General features: G+C 44.6%; 1 protein-coding gene across 2 annotated transcripts in view; it reads right to left on the reverse strand.

Annotated features, from left to right (window-relative positions):
• KLHL4 (kelch like family member 4) overlaps positions 1-16,195 on the reverse strand; it is a 295,029-nt gene extending 278,834 nt beyond the window's left edge. The window contains exon 1 of one of the 2 annotated variants that reach the window (XM_069746101.1): positions 15,493-16,195. In XM_069746101.1, coding sequence (XP_069602202.1) covers positions 15,493-15,914 — 422 coding nt within the window. In that variant the 5' untranslated portion in view covers positions 15,915-16,195. The remainder of the gene's footprint in view (positions 1-15,492) is intronic. The other variant, XM_069746102.1, reaches the window with a different exon arrangement.
• Between the last annotated feature and the right edge of the window lie 7,581 nt (positions 16,196-23,776).

The following is a 23,776-nucleotide window of genomic DNA, read 5'->3' on the forward strand; positions in this document are numbered from 1 at the left end:
CAGTCCCCTATATACAGTATGATGCCCCACAGTCCTCTATGTACAGTATGATGCCCTATATACAGTATGATGCCCCACAGTCCCCTATATACAGTATTATGCCCCACAGTGCTCTATGTACAGTATGATGCCCCACAGTGCCCTATATACAGTATGATGCTCCACAGTCCCCTATATACAGTATTATGCCCTACAGTGCTCTATGTACAGTATGATGCCCCACAGTGCTCTATATACAGTATGATGCCCCACAGTCCCCTATATGCAGTATGATGCCCCACAGTGCTCTATATACAGTATGATGCCCCACGGTGCCCTATATACAGTATGATGCCCCACAGTCCCCTATATACAATATGATGCCCAACAGTCCCCTATATGCAGTATGATGTCCCACAGTCCCCTATATACAGTATGATGCCCCACAGTCCCCTATATGCAGTATGATGCCCCACAGTCCCCTATATACAGTATGAAGCCTCTACAGTCCTTAACGTAAGTATGATGCCCTTGAAGTCCCCTCATGCACACAGTATGATGGTCCCACAGCCCCAACACCCTAATCCTCCTACTAACACAGTATGATAACCCCACAGCTTCCCCCCAAATGTGACCGATAGAGATGAGTGAACCTGAACCCCCACTTCAAACAAGTGAGAGAAAAGAGAGAATTTTCCAGCTCCGAAGTTCGGTTCCCCACACAATTCAATGAAGTTCAGGTTCATGTGCAAGTTCGGGTAAAGTGAACCGAACTGTGGACATAACTTTTGATCAGGTTACCTGAACCCGAACTTTCAGGGGTCCGCTCATCCCTAGTGACTGACAATAATAAAAAACACTTCTCTTCTCACCGCCTTTCCTCTGACACGCTGCTAAGTCTTTCCTGAGTGTGGAGTAAGGCTCCGCACCACCGGCGCGATCTAGGGACATCATTGCACAGAACGTGTATCCGACTGCTCCCTCCATCAACATTGTACTCACCTGTGTCTGCTTTCCGAGGATTGTGGTGGCCGGTGAGCAGACGGGGCTCCCCCAACTCTAACGGCATCTGCCACTGCAACCAGGTAGAGCCAAAAGGCCAGAGGTGGCCAGAGGAGGCCAGAAGTGTCCAAAGATGGCCCACAGGCCGCAGTTCAGCACAGGTCAAGACTAGATGGTTGACAACTGCAGCAAATTTTCAGCTGTGAAAAGTTTTAATTCAGGATGATTTTCAGCTATCGAACACAAGCAAGAATGTTGCTTTTCACTGACAGCAAGGAGAGATCGTAAACATGATGAGGGTTTGGAATTCATATTCTTTGGCGGATTAATGTGCAGAATGAATGTTTTTTGCTGAGACAGTAAGATGGAGTGAAGGACAATAAGTGTGCACCTCTGTACGCTGCATTCTGCCAAAGCAATTACTGAGCAGTGTGGCGGCTGCGTTTCGCCTCGGCACTCCAGCACATTGACATTGACACGGTGTCGGCCGGGGGGCCCTGACTGTTGATTACCAGCAGAGCGGTGGGTAATGAGATGCGCCATCCGGCCGTCCCTCGCTGATAGTCCTCACGCTCTCACCATATCCACCAACTGTTCAGCTCCTGCGACCCACAGGTCTGTCAGCACCAAGCGAAGCAGCGCTCCATCGTATGACCCAGCCCATCTGTCCGGCCCCAGTCCCCAAATACCCACAGGGACAGATGACCGCGCCACAGAAATGCCGACATCCACAGTGGATTCACATCCAGATGATCTGCAGGCGCTGCTTGTTGTCGCCGCTGTGAATATTCATCATTGCTATCAATATTATTATTTCAAAAAGTTTTTCGGGGTTGATTTATTTGTCAAACTATTATATTTCCTCTACAACTCTCTGTAATGATATTACGAATATGTTCATATCCAACGTACCCTCCTAGAATTTTCCACTGCTTTACCAGCATATACATGCTTCTCTTCCCCCCATTAGGTTTGTGTAAAGAGCACCTCCCCCCTGCATACAGCTGTAATGTGAAACCAGAGTGCTGTGAGCAGGCCTACTCAGCCTTGTGCAAAAAGCACAGTCGGGGCATTCCCTTTATTCTCTTAAACTGGTATATAATCGCGCAGATTAGGTCTGGCGGCAGGACAATTACATTTTTGGCCTCTGCATCGGCCGGGCCATCACACAGTGCTGTTTCTAAGCTCAGCACCTGGAAGAATTTGAGAAACACCTTACTGCTTACCCTAGTCACATAGCCAAGCCATGTTTTGACTTATATGTAAGCTAATTTCGTGAGAAGTCATATAATACGTTCGTTGTCCTTCTACGAGGTTCACCATCAGAGATATAGGTAATAGAGTATTTCTTAACTGTTCAGAAAGGCGAGTTCCCCAACCACCCAGTGAGGTCAGGACAGTGGGAGTGCCTTTAGTTTGAGCCCATGTATAAGACACAGAGGCAGGACTAGAGCTCTCTTTCTCCCTCTGTCTCTCTTGGCCTGGCAAGTCACGTAGCAGATACTGTGCCTAATGCATTGGGGCATATACTCCTCCTCCTCCTGCCGCATGGCTTACCATGGAATGACATAAGACAAATGTAAGTTTATTTTCATCCTTAATCCCTTTTATTTTGTAATCGTCCTATACATACTATAATTGTCTTATCTTGTAATATCATTTTTTTATACTTTTTGAAAACACTGCCTAATCTGTTTGGAGTAAAAGTTATAATATTTACTAGCTTCATTTTCCTTGCTCTAAAACGTACCCCCAATGTCCTCTGAAGTAAATTACGCTACTGATTTAGTTGGCTCTTGACCCGCTATTAATCGTAGTAATAGGAGCTGGTGGCAGCGAAGCACTCTGAGCTGGTTGGGCAACACTGGCAGTGATGGACGGCGTTTGATCATTATAATTCCCGCCTGAGCGGGAGTAGTTATATCGCCCTTGCTGCAGCGTGCCCAATAGCCAGTACATAGCAGGCAGCATTTCTGGCGACTAACTATCTTAGGTGCAGTTCCCTGACTGACCTGAGGGTGAGGGGGCGCCAGAGAGCTACAAGTTCCAAACCGGAACTGGGAAGTGGGATATAAATAAATTCCTGAAGAAAGAACTGGGGCAACCAAGCAACCCCGGTTCACGACATATTGGTGGCAGCGGTGGGATAATCAAAAATATCCCCCCTGTGATTCATGGCACTCTCTTTATCTGATTTTGCTAAACCCGAGTGGGCGCAGCTGGATATACATGGAAAGTCCTCTAGTTGACGGAGGAAAAAAGTTACAATACAGGTAGGAAAAGTCAAACAGCTTTAGGGGTCATAATATAAATTAAGTGAATCTCAAAATGAAACTGCCCTTGACCACACTGCTCCTGTGCAGTCACTGTGTGCAGCCTCCTCCTGTGCAGCCTCCTCCTCTGCAGCCACTGTGTGCTGCCTCCTCCTGTGCAGCCACTGTGCGCAGCTTCCTACTCCTGTGCCGCCAGTGTGCAGCCTCCTCCTCCTGTGTAATCACTGTGTGCATCCTCCTCCTCATGTGCAGCCACTGTGTGCTTCCTCCTCCTCATGTGCAGCCACTGTGTGCTGCCTTCTCCTGTGCAGCCACTGTGTGCATCCTCCTCCTCCTGTGCAGCCACTGTGTGCAGCCTCCTCCTCCTCATATGCAGCCACTGTGTGCAGCCTCCTCCTGTGTACAGCCTCCTCCTCCTGTGCAGTCACTGTGTGCAGCCGCCTCCTCCTCCTGTGCAGTCACTGTGTGCAGCCTCCTCCTCCTGTGCAGTCACTGTGTGCAGCCTCCTCCTCCTGTGCAATCATTGTGTGCAGCCCTTTCCTCCTGTGTATCATTGTGTGCTGTCTGTTCCTTCTGTTCAGTTACTGTGCAGTCACTGTGTGCCATCTTTCCTCCTGTGCAGTCACTGTGTGCAGTCTCTTCTTTTTGTGCACTCACTGTGTGCCATCTTTCCTCCTGTGCAGTCTCTACCTCCTCTGAAGTCTCTGCGGACATCAGTAAAGGATGGAGTAGCTGGCTTCTCAGTCTACTTACAGAAGGGTTTCCAGTACAGTGAGTGAATCATTGCCCCCGCTCCTGTCCAGCGGCCACAGAGCCCACCATGGACAATTCACCTCAGCTCTAGATTCCATCATCCACATTCGCAGAATCATCCATGACGAGGGGAAGGTAGAAAATAAAGAAGTTACACAGCACCTGTACTCATCTCTGCTCACTTCCTGCAGCAATGACGTGCCATCCATATGGTGAGACCCCTGCAGCCCATCACTGCCTTGGGCAGTCATATGTCATACCAATCAGCATCATCACTGAGTGCAGGGATTGGCTGCAGCGGTCTCGTACATATGGACAGCACATCACTGTGCCTTTTTGCCAATTATTTTAAGATGCTGGAAACGCCATTAAGTGTTAATAGAATACTGTAACTAGAACTGCAGGAAAGGAACCAGCCTGGATTTATGATAACAGATGGAGCGGGTTTTATTGTCCTCTCTCCGCGGTATGAAGATAAATGACATTAATGAGAATGTGAAGGAATTCACAGATCTTACAAATCTCTCCGCCCGATAGCAGGAGACGTCTTTTCTGCAGCCGCCTTTCACTAAAGCAAGCTGCTCGGAGGGTCCTCACTGCAGACAATGCTTGGCGTGGTCTCCGTTCCCACAATGTCACCCCCAGGGAGTAGCGGCAGAGACTGGCAAACGTGTTCTTTTATTTATTTTTTACGTTTTTATTGGAAAACAGGAATTCGCTGAGCGCCGGTATCTCATTTCGTCTTCGCTTTCATTAGAATCTGTGCGACACAGACATTTGTCAGACGTTCCTGTGAGAATTCCAGCCCTGGTAATAATGGTATCTATATCGTAGGTGTGCAACCGTCTGCCGAAAGTCTGTGCAACCCATGGAAACTGCTAAATCAGACAGCAGAGCAGCAAGGGTTAAACCTTGGTTATTACAACATGGCCTTCAGAGCAATTCGGTGGAAGACGTCACCCAGACACTTGTCCCGGCAGAGATACCGGCATTTATCTACTTCATCGATGCAAAAGTGATTTAGAACGAAAAGTCAAGAGAAGGGAAGAAAAAAGACACTGCTACAAAATTGCACAGTGTGCAATTTTGTAGCAGTGTCTTTTTTCTTCCCTTCTCTTGTCTATTATAACCATGTATAAGTATATAAGGGGACAATACAAATATCTCGCTGAGGATCTGTTTATACCAAGGAAGTTGACGGGCACAAGGGGGCATTCTTTGCGTCTGGAGGAGAGAAGGTTTTTCCACCAACATAGAAGAGGATTCTTTACTGTTAGGGCAGTGAGAATCTGGAATTGCTTGCCTGAGGAGGTGGTGATGGCGAACTCAGTCGGGGGGTTCAAGAGAGGCCTGGATGTCTTCCTGGAGCAGAACAATATTGTATCATACAATTATTAGGTTCTGTAGAAGGACGTAGATCTGGGGATTTATTATGATGGAATATAGGCTGAACTGGATGGACAAATGTCTTTTTTCGGCCTTACTAACTATGTTACTATGTATGTTACTATTATTCTGCTGCTTGCACCCCCTGTTTAGATACTACATTTATGGCTGTGCACTGGTTTCTTCGATTTTCTTAGAACGAAAAGTCGTCATGGTTGGTTTTGCTACAAAGTTTCAGCAAAGTTTAGATCCAACGTTTTGCTGAATTTCCTTTAGGTCTGGAAAAAAGGTAAAAACATTAAGAAAAATACATTAACCCATCGCTCACTTGTCCCAGCGTCGCCGCTCACGATGTCACCAAAGACCGAAGAGAAGAAGACTTGAGTTGGAGGAAGCGAGTCGGCGGAGAGCTGCAGCGGGACAGGCGATGGGCGAGGTGAATGGAATATTTATATTTATTTTTTAATCCTTTCTATTTAATAATAAAGAGAAAGGATTAAAAAAATAAATATAAATCACGTTTGTCAACATGAATTCAGGGATCTGGAAACAACTCAGAAGATAATAAAAATTGTTTACTATCAATTATGATACATTCAATTCACTTTTAATAAATTTGATGCAAATTTGACAAATTTGAATCAAGACAGATTCGGTCATTTTTGGTCCCAAACTTATGGAACAACTTTGTTTTTGTGTCTTTTTAATTCAACCTGCTGATGCAGCACCTCTTTACCTGCCATTGTGGCACATTACACCATACAAAAAGCATGGGAGGGCGGCACCGAACTTGGATGCAGCAACAATCCATCTATTTAGAATGTTCAGATCTCAGAGATGAGTTAAATAGATTCAAATTCATCAGGTTCACCAAATTTTTCAAAAAAATTGGACTATTGATGATTCGCAAGGATTTCACTGCCCTGAAAAGGTGCGTGTAAAACTCTGGGGACTCCTAGGACTGAATACAACTTATTACAAGATTTCTAACACAAATACATGTGAACTAAACACATACATCTGTGGGTAAATAGAGTCCTGGACAAAAGTGTTGGCACCTTTGAAATTGTTCTAGAACATAATGAAGTATTTCTCACAGGAAATTATTGCACTTACATGTTTTCTTATACACATGTTTATTTCCTTTGTGTGTATTGGAACAACACAAAAAAAAACAGAAAAAGAATGTCAAATTGGACATCATTTCTCATAAAATCTCAAGAATGGGCTGGACAAAATTGTTGGCACCTTTCCAAAAATGTGGGTAAACATCTTTGTTTCCAGCATGTGATGCTCGTTCACACTCACCTGTGGCAAGTAACAGGTGTGGGCAATATGAAAATCATACCTGAAACCAGATATAAAGGGGAGAATTTGACTCAATTTTTCCATTGTGTGTCTTTGTGTGCCACACTAAGCATGGAGAACAGAAAAAGGGGAAGAGAACTGTCTGAGGACTTAAGAACCAAAATTGTTGAGCGATATAAACAATCTTAAAGTTACGCGCTAATCTCCAGGGATCTTGATATTCCTCTATCCATGGTTAACAACATAATCAAGAAGTTTACAACCCATGGCACTGTAGCTAATCTCCCTGGATGTGGAAGGCAGAGAGGAATTGTTGAAAGGTTGCAACGTAGGATAGTCCAGATGGTGGATAAGTAGCCCCAACCAAGGGCCAAAGAAACTCAATGTGCCCTGCAGACTCAGGGTGCACCAGTGTCAGCATGAAATACTTAATTTTCTAGAACAATTTCAAGGGTGCCAACACTTTTAGCCATGACTGTAGATGGTAACTATTATTCACTGCAGTACTGTCACATAGTATTGTAATTTATACTTGTTTTACAGCTTTCTCTCTTTCTCTATTGCTGACTTGTGATGTACTGTCACTATCTAGATTCACCCCAAAATGGCAGCTGAATTCCCTGCCTCAGCTTTTATACAGGCCAAGATACTCCATCCTGATTGGCTGTGCTCTACCATGTGATTTTAAAGCAGCAGGGCATTATGGGGGATCCTGTCCGATCCTGCTTGAGGTCATGTGTGTAACAACTCTGCTGGCATCACGACATGGCCTCTCATCTCTCATACTATCTTACCCACTGCTCCAGGCCATGATGTGGTTTCTGTTTTTTGCCAGCTCCATATTCTGTGCCTCTGCTCTCTGCATGCTTCCTGGCTGGTGCATGGGGGGCGGCGCCTGAACTCTCTGGTTCTTATAGGAATCAGGTGCACCTGTCTAATCTGTTCCTGACCAATTACCAAGAGCCCTCCAGTATTTAGTGCAGCTCCACCCAAAGGACTGGGCCTGTGCAATGTGTTAACTCAGTTTGTGTTTTGCTTCTGAGCTGCCAGGCCTTGCTTTGTGTCTTGCCTTCGCTGAAGGCTGTTCTCCTTGCTTTGCCTTGTATCTAGTTTGTCTACCCTCCAGGAGGCTGTCTAGTCTGGTCCCTGTGTCTTTGCTCTTGTACCTTGTCTTGTTCCATTCCCTGTCTGAACTTTGTACTATCTCCGTCTCCTTGTCTGTGGTTTCTTTCCCTGCAGTGCCTCTCTGCTCTTGGCGCCGCACTCTGCGACCTTGCTTTGCTCTTGTCTCTACACTCTGTGCCTTTGCTTTGCACTTGGCTCTGCATTCTGTGCCTTCACTTGGCTCTTGGCTCTGCACTCTGTGCCTTCACTCTGCTCTTGGCTCTGCACTTTTGTTTTTCTACCCTTGTCTGTCTTGCAGCTTTACCTCTGCTCCACACTCCTGCGGTTCTGCTCCATTCTACTCTGCTCCGCTCCTGTTGCTGCAGTAAACTCTTGCTGCAGCTCCTCTCCGCATTCCTTGCGGTTCCGCTCTGCTTAGCTTCTGTTGCTGTGCTATCTCTTGCTGCTCTACCGCTCCTATCCGCAGCCTTGCCGTAACCCTCCTGTGTGAACAGGTCCCAACCTGTTCCTTCATACTCTTTTCCTTCCGGCTTCTTTCCGTACCTGCACCTCCTGTGTAAACAGGTCCCACTCCCTACCTGTTCCTTCATACACCACACCAACCTGCCCTGTGTCTCTGCCATAGTGTCTCTGCCATACCTGCCAGCCCTCTGTCTCTGCCGTGCCTGCCAGCCCTGTGTCTCTGCCGTGCCTGCCAGCCCTGTGTCTCTGCCGTGCCTGCGAGCCGTGTGTCTCTGCCGTGCCTGCCAGCCCTGTGTCTCTGCTGTCCCTGCCAGCCCTGTGTCTCTGCCGTGCCTGCCAGCCCTGTGTCTCTGCCATGCCTGCCAGCCCTGTGTTCTCTGCTGTACCAGCCAGCCCTGTGTCTCTGCCGTTCCTGCCAGTCCTGTGTCTCTGCTGTGCCTGCCAGCCCTGTGTTCTCTGCTGTACCAGCCAGCCCTGTGTCTCAGCCGTTCCTGCCAGTCCTGTGTCTCTGCCAGCTCTGTGTCTCAACCGTGCCAGCCTACTCATCTGAGTTTCATCCGTGCTCATCTGCTAGTCCTGATGCCCACACCAATCCCGGTGTTCCTGTTTCCCAAGTGGGATCAGCAGCCACAGCCAGACACCACCCTGGAGTAGCACCTGGCAGCTGCCTGCCACACAAGCCTGACCTCACCATCAGAGGCTCCAGAGAAGACCAAGGCAGCTGTCATAGTCAAGCCCCTTCCAGGGTAGTCTGGTTCGTGGCACAGTGGGACACAAACCCCCCCGAGCTCACACCCTCCAGCCAGGGCGTGAGCGTGACAATGTGAGCCTTCTTTGTCAATTGAATCTTCTATTTCATGTAAAATAGTTTTGTATTTTTTAGATTATCACAAAACAAATAACAAATTGTTTATATTTGATGGAACGTGGAAATTTCCAAAAATGTGATATGCACTTGAGTCACTTATCTCACTTATCTCTACTTTCCACGTTCTACTGAGCAAACTGAATTTTACTATTAGTCTTCCATTTATGAAATATCATAAGTATAAAAATGAAGCAGCTGTGCAAATAGTTTTAATTTACCGTTTTATGTCTGCAGCTCCTCTGCAAACCTATGTGCAAGCAAGCATGTGTTTGGCGAACGTACACGGGTCTTTTTTGGTCCATGAAGGTCCTATTAAGATAGCAGATCGAGGATCTCTCTGCCGTGATCTGTGACCTTATTGTGGTCTCCACTGATGGATCTCCAACTCAGCAGAACAACGTTTCACAAATGTCTGCACTGAGTCGGGACCTGTTAAGATCAAAAAAGTCATCAATGGTTGGAAAAAAAGGCCAAAACTGTTTGCTATTTTTAATATCTCTACTTTACAGATTTAATCCGCTCCCTTCACATCCTGCAGATGGAGAGAAACGTCACTGAGGAGTCTGATTACACAGAAGGTTTGTTTATACTTTGCAACCATGGAGACACATTAATTCTGCATAGGAGCTGTAGACACAAAACGGTAGGTTATTACCAATCCAAAATTATTTGAAAAATTTCTACATGTTAATATTGGATACGTTGTAGCAATAAATGTTTGCACATTTGAATTTAAACAATTAATTTCCTTCGCTCCTAATTACAAATGTAACAATTTGTGATTTTTTTTCTCTCTTGTTCACAATATTTTATCTGGAAACAGTCTAAAAGTCGTGTGTTGTTGAAGCCGATATTAGATGTGTAATACTGGGGTCCTCCATGGTCGCTGCGCTGTTTTACACCTTTAATAGTAAATATCAGTGTGCAGATCTCGGCCCATTGCTTGGTGACATCCCTTGTCCTTATCTGCACAAGGCAGACAGTTCTATCAGCCCGAAGCCTCGCAGAATCCAAAACGTCTTTTATTCTCCCTGACAAGATGAACTGACCCCCTGACACGTATTCCTGAGCGCCCTGCGGAGAGATCGGCGCGGCCGGATCCATTTGTTAATGTTACAAGAAACTTCCTGCTTCCAATTTCCCCAGTACAACAACTATTAAAGGGGTTTTCTATTTTTATGTAAGTAAACCTTAATGGTTTTTATAATGAAAAGTTCAACAACAATGAATTCCAATTTCTCCCTAGTTTTAGGATCGTTGCTTACTGTCCGTGAATAGCAGCATCCTTCTTTACATTCCTAGGCTGAAAAAAAAAATGTTTTGTGTTATTCCTGCCGACAGTTTGCACATTTGCAATCTTGATAGAAAATATTCTGTATTAAGAACAGAGAAGTAGCACAAAAGTCTCTTGTGTCAGGATAGTTTGCAACAATGTATCAGCGCATAAAAAGTGTATGCAGTCCAGAATGTTAGAGAAGGTGCAAATATTTACACCTCTTCTCCTTTATCTTTGCTGAATAGCTTTGGAACTAATTGCATCGGGTGTAGATTTGACTTTTCGATTTAAGTGCTGAAAATGCATCACATTTAGAGAAAGTAGCTGTAAAGGATTAATTAAAGTAACTAAAACGTGTTGGCGCCTATCATTACAGCTGATTCCTGGGGGTCTCAGCAGTTAGACCTCCAGATGGATTCTGAGATAGGACCTCCAGGACTGGGTTTGGAGTAGAGCGGAGGTGCGGAACACTGTACTTGGCTTTCTCCGGAAGACCCTTGGACAATGAATAGAGGAAGTGCACATCTGCTCCATCAGGATGCAACCTACAGATAGCGGATAACTCACCCTAATTCTTTAGTAAATTGGGACAAATCACTTCAATATTCTTTTTTCTTAGATTATATAAGAATTCTCCATCTCCTCCATGGCCTGACTGCACTTTGATGACATCTGAGTGCAGTTCAAAGTTTCACACTCACTCATAGACTTGTATGGGTGAGAGTGAGCCTAGTATCACTGCCAATTGCAGCATGCTGCCGAATTGGCATAAGAAAATCATTGCAGATGTGAACTGCCCCAAAGAATAACACTGGACCGAGTGCTATGCAGACTCAGGCCTGTCCCACACGTCCAGATAATTCCGGTACCGGAAAAATCGGTACCGGAGTTATCCATGTCCGTGTGCTCACGTGGCACATCAGTGTGGCACACGTGCGGCAGCCGTATGCCGGCCATGTGCCGACTGGGTACCACACGGACCGTGCAGGAGACAGTGCTATGGTAAGTGCTGTCCCCTGCTTTGGGTGCTGAATCCTCCGGAATTCATTCCTTCTTTCCAGCAGGTTCGCTGGAGAGAAGGAATGAAAAATCATTGTTTTTTTATTTTTTTTGTTGTTAAAATAAAGTTCCCGGTAATCTCCCCCTTCCCACCCCCTGTGCACCCACTCATTACAATGATGAATATGCAGCTCCACCCCTATGGGAGGTGGAGCCGCATATTCATCACTGTAATGTGCGGCACCACGTGACTGCTCATACAGGACAAGCAGCGACGCTGAGAGGAAGCATCGAGGGAGCTGGGTAAGTATTTTAATGCCAGCGGGTGGGCGCACAGGGGGTGGGAGGGGGTTGATTACCGGAAACTTTATTTTAACAACAAAAAATTTTTTAAAAAAAACAGATTTTTCATTCCTTCTCTCCAGCGAACCTGCTGGGAAGAAGGAATGAATTCCGGAGGATTCAGCACTCAAAGCATGGGACAGCGCTTAACTCTAGCGCTGTCTGCATGGTGCCTGTGGTACCCTGTCAGCACACGGACGGCACACGGACAGCATCCGTGTGCGGTACGTGTTTACACGGACCCATTGACTTTAATGGGTCCGTGTGATATGTGCGCTCCCACAAACACTGACATGTCTCCGTGTTTTTCAAACGGACACACGGTCCGTGAAAACACGCTGACATGTGCAGAGACACATTGATTTTAATGTGTCTACGTGAGTCAGTGTCTCCGATACGTGAGGAAACTGTCACCTCACGTACCGGAGCCACTGACGTGTGAAACCGGCCTCATAGGGAACTTGCAAGTTGATTCATGCTGCCCAAATCACAGAGCATTAATCAGAGCCTGACTGCAGAAATGTTTTAATAAAGTTTAAAGATCTGGCCAGGGACTAAAGAGAGAGACTCGACTAGTCCGCTTCCACCTTCTCCTCGGCCAACTCCAGGTGATTGACAGGTCCCAGCCTATATACATGCAGGAGATCGGCCTTCCAATCAGTGAGAGTGGTGCTGGGAGAAGCCGGCCATGGGTGACACTGGACTCGTCTCTGCCTTTGTTCACTGGCCCAGTGATTCAGATAAAAATATACCTAGCTTCAATTTACATAGGACTGACAGATCCATCGTTGAGAGAAAAAATAAAGCAATGACGCAAATCTGCACTAGAATGTGAGGTTTTAGTGACATTATTTTAGGTGCGTGAGTTGATGCATTTAACAACTGCACCTAACAGCTTTTTTTATCCTATATGCTCCACATTTAAGGAGGATTTGTATCAGTCTGTTGGGGCCAATTTGCAGAAAATGTTTGTAATTAACATCATCACTTATTTATGTGACTAAGCCGCAGTATAGCTGCACTTAAAATGAAAGTGTAACTTTTGAGGTTTCATTTCAATAGAACATTCAGCAGTATGTCTGTGTCGGCCTCTACCTTCTCCCTCATCTCCTTCCCTCCATAGAGTTTTATGGGCACCAACTGCCATCTCCTATCTCAGTAATGAAGGGTCTGTATTCACTGATGACAGATTTTGCCCCTGATTTAAGATATATTACAACGCTATCTATTTTTATTTATTACACATGAAATATTGATTTATGAATAAAAGAAAAAAACACAATGGTTACTAATTAACCAATGTTCTAGCAAATAACGGTACCTGCCCATATCACCCATGTTGTGTCCAGAATGATTTGCATAGAGCACATTACTATTTTACAAGGAATTTGGTCCTTTCCCAATAGTTATGTCTGCACACGCTGAAGTTATTGCTTATGAGAATTTTCTTTCCCATTATAGGTCCAGAAGAGGATTATGAGAAAGCCTGTTTTTGGAGAATTGCCTCCACTTTTTCTCTGTTGAACAGAAAAGAGGGAATCGTGCAGCAAGAATAAAATAAGTTAATATAATTATTTTTATGTACAATAATGCTAGACAATTCCTAAATAATACTGCCAAAAAGTGCTTAAGTTGCAATTCCATCAACAATTGAAATAATGGCGCCATGCAATGTCAGGACAATATTGTCTTAGAGGACTTAAAAACCCATCTTTATGCATTGTACTGTCATATAATGTTCAATTAATAGTGCTATATAATATAATTATACCGTACACAACACAGAGCTCTGCAAATACCCACAGTGCCACAATTATCACCATACGGTGCCTAAACAGCGGAATATAACATCACTGCCACAAAGTATCCAAATAAGTCTGTCATTCTCCTATAATCAGCCACAAAGTATCCTGCAGCTTTTAGGCTTCTACATCAGTTATTAGTCGGAGTAGAGCTTTAGCATTGCTTGCTTTGGAGAATTTAGATAGACCCCACTGTGCTTGTACCCTAAGCCATTGATTTTATTGGAGTCTATCACCAATCCACTTCTATGAAACAGTAATTTTCCGTTGTCCGTTCAGATGCCATCCTATTATAAAGGAGCTGTGAGTGTATTTATTAATTATCCAGTTCACTATGACCTCTGCTAAATATTCTGACCATTCCTATGTGTTCTCCTCTGAACAATGGTGGACACAAACCAAAAAGAGCCCTTGTGCAAGAACATTATATGGGCACTTTACATTAGCCATCATTTCACCTGTTTTGGAGGTGGACATGGGCCCCTTACCTTTGCACAGATTGCACCAATGATATATCCACCCCTGTCTCTGTACTATAAGCTGTGAATAATTGAGATACAGGAAGAAGTGTGCAAACAAGAAATACTTCCCCACAGACTTTGCATTTTACCAAATCAGCCTTCATACTGAGCTTCTTATATAATAATACTGTGATCTCAGCACCGAATCTTATCTGATGAGTGATAGCAGTAATATCTATAAGATGTTCTATGCAGTCATAATAATAACTCATCTGCACAATGACAGATATCCAGGTACAGAAGTCTTTACAAACTTTTCATAAGCTTAACATTATTAATCTTTTGCATTCTCTGAGCATTAGAACTGTTACATTGAGTACAATGGTCATTATCAGAACATTACAATCCAACTTCATCTAAACATAGGATTGCAATCTTACATAGCAGGAAGATGAGGATATTTCGCACTACTTTAGATACAAGCTCTATATTGTCAAGTGTGAAATCTCTTTACAATCACACTGAGTTTTTGGATCAAGATCTCCTTTAAGGACCAGACCATAAACTGCTTCATTGACAGTACATTTTGGAGCACATTTTCTTCAAAATTCACATAAAAAGTGTGAACATTTCATGTCTGGAGTGGAGATGTGAGAACTTCTGGAGCCATTGTCTTGGCTGCTTCCTGCCTGACCCTGTGTCCTGTATACTGGTACATATATCCTGTATACTGGTACATATAGTATATAAAGTGCATGTTCACATATGACATTTCCACCTCACTTTGTTTAGCAAGACCTGCACAGATTACATACTGTCCATTGGCCAAGCCTGAACCTTCACACAGTGTAAGATCTCATAACCCTCCCTGCCTTCTGCCTCTTCTTAGAGGGTACATGCTCATCACTCTTCTACAGGACATAGTTCATGGAGTCCATCCCAGCACACAATCCTCTCCTAGAATCACATCACCTTCTGAACCACTTGGCATCTGCATTGAGATTCATGCCCTGTAGATGGAGCGTGTTCACACTTGGATGTGAAGCAGAGTCGCACCTAGATGCACCCAGCAGCAGCAGGCAGAGGAGAACTTGTGGCATCTCTCACGGCTCAAGGTTAATTGTGTTGAAGGATGAACAATAGTGCGCTGGTGGATTGGAGGGGTGCGATATTTACAAGCTTTCTGTCCTCCATCTTTTTTGTGTGAGATCAGATACAAGAGTTGGATGATTCTTATCAACGACCAAGAAGAAGAGATGAGATCAAAGGTAACAACAAAACCAAGAGAATGGGAGAAAAACGAGGAGGAGTGAATAGAAAGTGACAACAAATGGAACGTTGCGGAGAAAGTGTAAATAGAACGCTGCGATCAATAAAGTGGATACAATGTATCAAGCAGCGCACCGGTGTGAGCGAGGACGTGCGGCGGCTCAGTGGGGACCCTGCAGTTTCCTACCTGTCAGCGGATTCCTCCCTGTTCTCCTGGGGGGTGATGGAGACCTCCTGGGTGTTGTTGTCCTCTTCTTTCCTCAGCTTTTCCTCGGTGCTGTTGTTGGGTTTGGGGATTTCCTCACTGTTTTGCAGGTGCTCTATAAGGTTGTGTTGGTGCCAGGACGGGATGGATCGCTGGTGTACAGGGGTCGGACCTGGCACCGGTGCCAGGATGTTGTGGACAGGGCTGCTGTTCTTCTTTAGTCCATTCCTGTCCCGGGAATGGTTTTTGAGCCTATTGTGAACCGGAGTCCCCCTGTGCTCATATCCTTCCTGCTGCAGGCACCCCCCAGATCCTGGAGACCCTTGTGAGGGGTGGCTGAACCACCTCCAGCGCAGCCTGAGGATCTGCTTCACATCAAACTCTTTTTTCCCTGACACTGACATTTTCCTTTTTTGCAAAAAAATAAACCAAATGGACTCTGTTAAACAGTGCAGATCTGTCTCCCTCTAGTCCTTCAGTGCATGAGGAGCTGAGCAGACTTGTCCCTGTGACTGGTGCATGCTGCAAGCACCTCCAGCCCATGCTCTGCCACTGCTGCTAACTGTGTAGGTGGGATTCCACACTGACAGGATGATGAGGTCAGACCTTAAACAAGTAAATCAGCTTAGCACAGGAAAGTAGCAGCAGCACAACACCAGTCAGCTGCTGGCTCCATCACAGGCACATAGCCCAGCTCACAGGATCTCCAGAGAGTGCAGGCTGCAATGGGAAACACAGGCAAGCAAAGCAGAACCCAGCATTCATGGCAGAAGACTCCACAGCCATGCAGTCTGCATGTCCTCCAGCTCCTTCCATGATATTATCTAGTCTATTGCTCAGGAAACTGGGGGAAGGGTAAACAATGTATCAATCCATAGCTGAATGTACAAAGTATATTACCAGCCAAATTCGGTGTGTTATGATGATGCTACATTGTTCTGGGTCATAAGCTCCAAACACAAAGGCTGGTAAAATGTATAATATAGGAATAATATAAAGGTTGTGTAGGGAAGGAAGGATACCATAGGCGCTGCAGAAATTGATCCATCTGACATTGAGGTAAGTTGTATACATTGATCTGACACATTTGTAATTAGCCTGGAGTGTGAGAGTGTATGGGAGAAAATAATGTGGGAATCAATCAGAACATTGAATGGAAAATGGTCAGAAAGGTAAATTATAAAAAGTGTTCAGTGTTATTTACTGCAGCAGGGGTGGCAAAGTGAGCAGCAATGTAACACAGATGCCTAGTGCACTGCATTAGATATCTGAAACCAGTCCTAATTTATAGATTGTATTATACTGGAGAGGTGCACTCGCTATTGCATTTCTGAGTTACCTCCTGTATTATACTCCACAGCTGCACTCATTATTCTGCTGGTGCAGTCACTGTGTACATACATTACATTACTGATCCTGAGTTACCTCCTGTATTATACCTCAGAGCTGCACTCACTATTCTGCTGGTGCAGTCACTGTGTCCATACATTACATTACTGATCCTGAGTTACCTCCTGTATTATACTCCAGAGCTGCACTCACTATTCTGCTGGTGCAGTCACTGTGTACATACATTACATTACTGATCCTGAGTTACATCCTGTATTATTCCCCAGAGCTGCACTCACTATTCTGCTGGTGCAGTCACTGTGTACATACATTACATTACTGATCCTGAGTTACATCCTGTGTTATACTCCAGAGCTGCACTCACTAATCTGCTGGTGCAGTCACTGTGTACATACATTACATTACTGATCCTGAGTTACCTCCTGTATTATACTCAAGAGATGTACTCACTATTCTGCTGGTGCAGTCACTGTGTACATACATTACATTACTGATCCTGAGTTACATCCTGTGTTATACTCCAGAGCTGCACTCACTAATCTGCTGGTGCAGTCACTGTGTACATACATTACATTACTGATCCTGAGTTACCTCCTGTATTATACTCAAGAGATGTACTCACTATTCTGCTGGTGCAGTCACTGTGTACATACATTACATTACTGATCCTGAGTGACATCCTGTATTATACCCCAGAGCTGCACTCACTATTCTGCTGGTGCAATCACTGTGTACATACATTACATTACTGATCCTGAGTTACATCCTGTATTATACCCCAGAGCTGCACTCACTATTCTGCTGGTGCAGTCACTGTGTACATACATTACATTACTGATCCTGAGTTACATCCTGTATTATACCCCAGAGCTGCACTCACTATTCTGCTGGTGCAGTCACTGTGTACATACATTACATTACTGATCCTGAGTTACATCCTGTATTATACTCCAGTGCTGCACTCACTATTCTGCTGGTGCAGTCACTGTGTACATACATTACTGATCCTGAGTTACATCCTGTATTATACCCCAGAGCTGCACTCACTATTCTGCTGGTGCAGTCACTGTGTACATACATTACATTACTGATCCTGAGTTACATCCTGTATTATACCCCAGAGCTGTACTCACTATTCTGCTGGTGCAGTCACTGTGTACATACATTACATTACTGATCCTGAGTTACATCCTGTATTATACTCCAGTGCTGCACTCACTATTCTGCTGGTGCAGTCACTGTGTACATACATTACATTACTGATCCTGAGTTACCTCCTGTATTATACTCCAGAGCTGCACTCACTATTCTGCTGGTGCAGTCAGTGTGTACATACATTACATTACTGATCCTGAGTTACATCCTGTATTTTACTTCAGAGCTGAACTCATTATTAGTCTGGTGCTTGTCTCTTCTCTGTACAGGGATACTTTACATTCTTTGTGGGACACTTGAATAGAAGAACCCCATCTTGATTTTTTTTTTTTTAATGGGTTGCAAGAAGATTATGGAATCGGATCAACAGTCAAGGAAAAAAATGATACTTTGTCATATTTTGACCATTAGGGGTAAAGGGATTTTGCATTTAGTACAATTTAATGTTTGTTTAAATTTATGAAAGGCGTCCAGAATTTAAACAAAACTGTTTAGTAGAAGAAAATTCTAATTACTTCTCTTGTATATTTTTCTCCACTCAAGCAACACAGCTTAAATACTAATTATGTTCAGAACTAGATGGTGGCCCGATTCTAACGCATCCGGTATTCCAGAATATGTATGTAGTTTATTTATGAAGTTTTCAGAATAATGCAATTTATACACAGAAAATAGTCACACTGGCGCTCAACCCGAAACTAGCAATCCTCAGCTGCTGGGATCAACCAGGGTAGTGCCACCCTGTATACCAATATACACCTGTTAGAACAATAGATACCGCGCTTGAGGATGCGTGAACAGGCAAGGACTAAACGGGATACTTAGGGAACAAATGATCAAAAGAGACACCAAATAAATTCCAAGTAACAAAATCCCACTAAAACCATTGGCAAACAACCAATCTGCTAAAAAGACCCCTATGCTGGCCGCATCACGCAGGTTAAGTTTATTCAGGATAGTATACAATTTATTTTAAAACATAATTATTTCCTGTATAAAGACCAATTCTTTTTGCAAAAGTGGGGCACGGCTATGGGGACACGGTTTGCCCCGAGCTATGCTAACCTATATGTAGCCAAGTGGGAGGAGTCGAAAATTTTTGTAGCCGGAAAACTCCATGAAAAATCTGGTACTTTGGCGTCGGTTCATCGACGATGTTTTGTTTATTTGTGAAGGATCACAACATGACCTGGAAGTGTTTACCTCTAGTCTAAATATAAACGAATATGGGGTCTCTTTGGATCATTTGTTCCCTAAGTATCCCGTTTAGTCCTTGCCTGTTCACGCATCCTCAAGCGCGGTATCTATTGTTCTAACAAATTTATACACAGGTTTCGGCCGGGCAGGAGCGACCAATTAGCGAAGCGTGGTTCAATTACCGTGCCAATTCGTGGCCGGACTGTGCCTGTCGCTGATTGTTCGCGGCTGGCCGGGCGTGACCAATTAGTGAAACCAGGGCCGGCTCCAGGTTTTTGAGAGCCCCGGGTGAAAAAGTCTCAGTGGGCCCCCCTCTTTAACACATACCACGATTCATGATGCACAGATACAGCAGAGAAATATACGACAGCCAAGTAGCGTATAACAGAGCCCACGTAGCATATAGCACAGGCCACGTAGTATATAGCACAGGCCACGTAGTATATAACACAGCCCATGTAGCATATAGCATAGCCCATGTAGCATATAGCACAGCCACGTAGCATATAGCACAGCCATGTAGTATATAACACAGCCACGTAGCATATAGCACAGCCACGTAGTAAATTGCACAGCCCATGTAGTATATAGCACAGCCCAAGCATTATATAGCACAGCCCACGCAGTGTATAACACAGCCCACGTAGTATATAGCTCCGCCCACGCAGTGTATAATACAGCCCACGCAGTATATAGCACAGCTCACGTAGTTTATAACACAGCCCACGCAGTATATAGCACAGCTCACGTAGTATATAACACAGGCCAAATAGTATATAACACAAATTTCCGTGACAGACAGATGGAAGTGACCCTTAGACAATTATATATAGATTTACTGTAGCCATTCATGTGACCGCTGCAGTCAATCGCTGCCGTCAGAATTGATGCTTGCAGATATGGCACAAGATTACAGTCATTCCTACAACTTACTAAACTAAATGGGGACCACCAGAATGTCTGCATGGAAGTTGCGGTGGATAATTATTGTTTTATTATTCTAGCACATTTGCTGCTTTTGGATGTACGGTATTATTTTTATTCTCGGACATCCCCTTTGAATAATAGATATTCATTTTACTTGAATTCACCACTAGGGGCGCTGTTCAGTGCAGGACTATTTTATGATGTCTGTAACTTTTTATATGTAAAATCATTTCAGAATTTATTGCAAATGTAAATTTACTTAATGTCTTCCGGAGATGAAAGTTATTTAACCATTAATTCCTTATTCCTTGCGGACTTCCAGTTAAGCACTCACTATTAATATATTGGGAATATATGACACTTGGCATTTTATGCAAAACACGTAGAGGGCGTCATATAAAAGACGAGGGCGCGTCTGGGGGCCCATGGTAGGAAAATGTTATTACATGCTGAACTGCTGGATATTGCAGATATCGCTTTATATTCGGCGGCTGATCGTTAGTTTCTGCTCCATTTCTCTTTGTTCTGATGACTTTTTTTTTTATCTGCATCACAAGTTTAAATGACGACTTTATTATAAAAACCATTAAACCAGAGCGAGAAATGAGGATGACAAGTCATCGCTGCTCTCAAAGCTGGAGGGTAACAGGTCTTTACGTGGCTTATCCTGTACCCTTGCACTGGAACCTGGCCTGTTGGTGGAGCAAGAACCTATAATCTTTTTGTAAGAGTCCCACGCAATACACTTTACATCCACCCCCCTCCCCAACATGACATTGATCAAACCTATATTTGCAGCATTGGAACTGAACAAACTAACAGGTTATATGTGACTCTGAATGGTTATTAGGCATTAAACATTATTCGAACTCCGCGACTATAGAACCATTGTGGCACAGAGCATTGTCCTACTTCCATTGGGGAAACAGGCACAACTCTTAGGTGATCCCCGCCGTCCAAACCGCCATCCACAGGTATCGTAGGAGCCGGGGTGCACCAGGACAACCCTCCCCGAACAATATTCAACCCTGAAATGTGCAACAGAAATGCGGAGACCTCAGAGGAGGCGATGCTTTTCCACTGCTTACTGATACAGTGTTTGTTACATTGTGGAGTCTCAGTCTGTTTCCCATTCCCAGTAATGGCGCTTTGCTGTTTTAGTTTATTTTTGCTAGTTTTGTGTTTGATACATGACTACGATGTAATGCTCACGCCCAGACCGGATGGCGTGAGCGAGGGATTGTGGCCCCACTGTGCGACAAACCAGACTCAGAAAAAAACATATACAGAATGGGAGGAATAGGGCTAAGCAACAGCACATGTGAAAAAGACCTGAGTATACTAATAGATCATAAACTAAACATGAGTCAACAGTGTGATGCAGCAGTAAAAAAGCCAAATGCAATTCTAGATACAGTCTAGATCTCGTGAAGTCATTATCGCCCTCTACTTCTCTTTGGTCAGGCCTCATCTGGAATACTGGGTCCAGTTTTGGGCTCCACATTTTAAAAAAAGACATCAACAAACTGGAGCAAGTTCAGAGAAGAGTGACCAGAATGGTGACCAGTCTGCATACCATGTCCTATGAGGAACGGTTACAGGATTTGGTTATGTTTAGCTGCAAAAAAGAAGACTGAGAGGAGATTTAATAGCTGTCTACATCTTTATTCTCATTTGCACAAGGAAAGACTAGAAGCAATGGGATGAAACTGAATGGGAGGAGGCACAGATTAGATATTAGAAAAAACTTTTTGACAGTGAGGGTGATCAATGAGTGGAACAGGCGGCCAAGACAGGTGGTGAGTTCTCCTTCAATGGAAGTCTTCAAACAGAGGCTGGACAGACATCTGTCTGGGATGATTTAGTGACTCCTGATTTGAGCAGGGGGGTTGGTCCAGATGACCCAGGAGGTCCCTTCCAACTCTATCATTCTATGATTCTATGGAGGGGTACAATTATGCAGCAACATTTGTGTTTGCTAAAGCCTCTAGTGGTGAGGTCAGGCTTGTGTGGCAGGTAGCTGCCAGGTACCACTCTAGGGCAGCGTCTGGCAGTAGCAGCTGATCCCCAAGGGGACAGGACACTGTAACAACAGGTAAGGCAAATACTGTAGATATACTGTCTGGCTCAGCTGATATATAGACAGGCAAGTACTGGCGGGCACGGGTGATGTACACGTGGGCACAGTTGACACTTTAGTTGCCGGGCAAGGCTGACACTCAAATAGGCCGGCAGGCGGGCACAATTTAGACTGGAGGAACAGGAACAGTTTCAGGAAGGACTTGGACACAGGCAGGTACGACTGGAATACAGGGAAGGGTAGGACCCAGTACAAACTGGACAAACAAGGAGCCATAGGTGCAGCACAGATGCTGAGCAGCAGTTGCGTTACAGATGCAGAGCTGCAGGTGCGGTACAGATGCAGAGCCGCAGGTGCGGTACAGATGCAGAGCTGCGGGTGCGGTACAGATGCAGAGCTGCAGGCACAATCTATGCAGAACCGCAGCTGGGGAACCTTAATTAGCCTGTTAGGGTTATGGCTTGCTCACTATCATCGTTAGGAAAGTTCAAGTGATGGGAATTTCCCAGCTTTACAAAAACCCAGCCTCCTCCCTTGTGCCAAAAAACAGCAGCCATAGGTTCTCCTAAGCAGCTGCCTAGCACTCTGAAAATGACAATGGTTGATGTGCACAAAGCAGGAGAAGGTTATAAGAAGATAGCAAAGTGTTTTCAAGTTTCCCTTTCTTTAGTTTGAAATGTAATTAACAAATGGCAGTTACCAGGAAAAGTGGAGGTCAAGATAAGGTCTGGAAGACCAAGCAAAACTTCAGTGAGAACTGCTGGTAGGATAGCTAGAGAGGCTATTCAGAATACCCACTTGAGTGTAAAAGACCTTCAGAAAGATTTAGCAACCTCTGGAGTTGTGGTACATTGTTCAACTGTTCAGAGACACCTGCACAAATATGGCCTTCATGGAAGAGTCATCAGAAGAAAACCTCTCCTGCGTCCTCACCATAAAACTCAGCATCAGAAGTATGCAAAAGCATGACGCATTTTGGAAACAAGTCCTGTGGACCCAGGGGGGTGAAATTAAACTGTGTGGCCACAATGATCAAAGGTATGTGTGGAGAAAAAAGGGCACAGAACTTCCAGGAAAAGAACATCTCACCAACCATTAAGCATGGGGGTGGATCAATCATGCTTTGGGATTGTGTTGCAGTCAATGGCACGAGGAACATTTCACGGGTAGAGGGAAGAATGGATTCACTGAAATTTCACCAAATTCTTGATACAAACATGAGGAAATGTTTCTCCTTGTGGATAGTGACATACTGTCTCTGGCATGCCAATGTTAGGCTACGTTCACATTTGCATTCTGCCGGGCTGCGTCGGGCGCAGCCGCGGCGACGCATGCACCATGCACCCCTATATTTAACATGGGGGCGCATGGACATGCGTTTGCATGCGTTTTGCGATGCATGCGTCTTTTGTGCCGCAAGCGTTAGGGCGCAGAGGACGCAGCAAGATGCATTTTTTTTTCATCCAAAATCTGGCAAAAAAAGGACGCATGCATCGCAAAACTATGCGTTTTGCATGCGTTCTTGTTTGCGTTGTGCGTTGCGTCGCCGACGCAGCA

The sequence above is a fragment of the Ranitomeya imitator genome, chromosome 2, assembly GCF_032444005.1.
Source record: "Ranitomeya imitator isolate aRanImi1 chromosome 2, aRanImi1.pri, whole genome shotgun sequence".
Taxonomy (NCBI): Eukaryota; Metazoa; Chordata; class Amphibia; order Anura; family Dendrobatidae; genus Ranitomeya; species Ranitomeya imitator.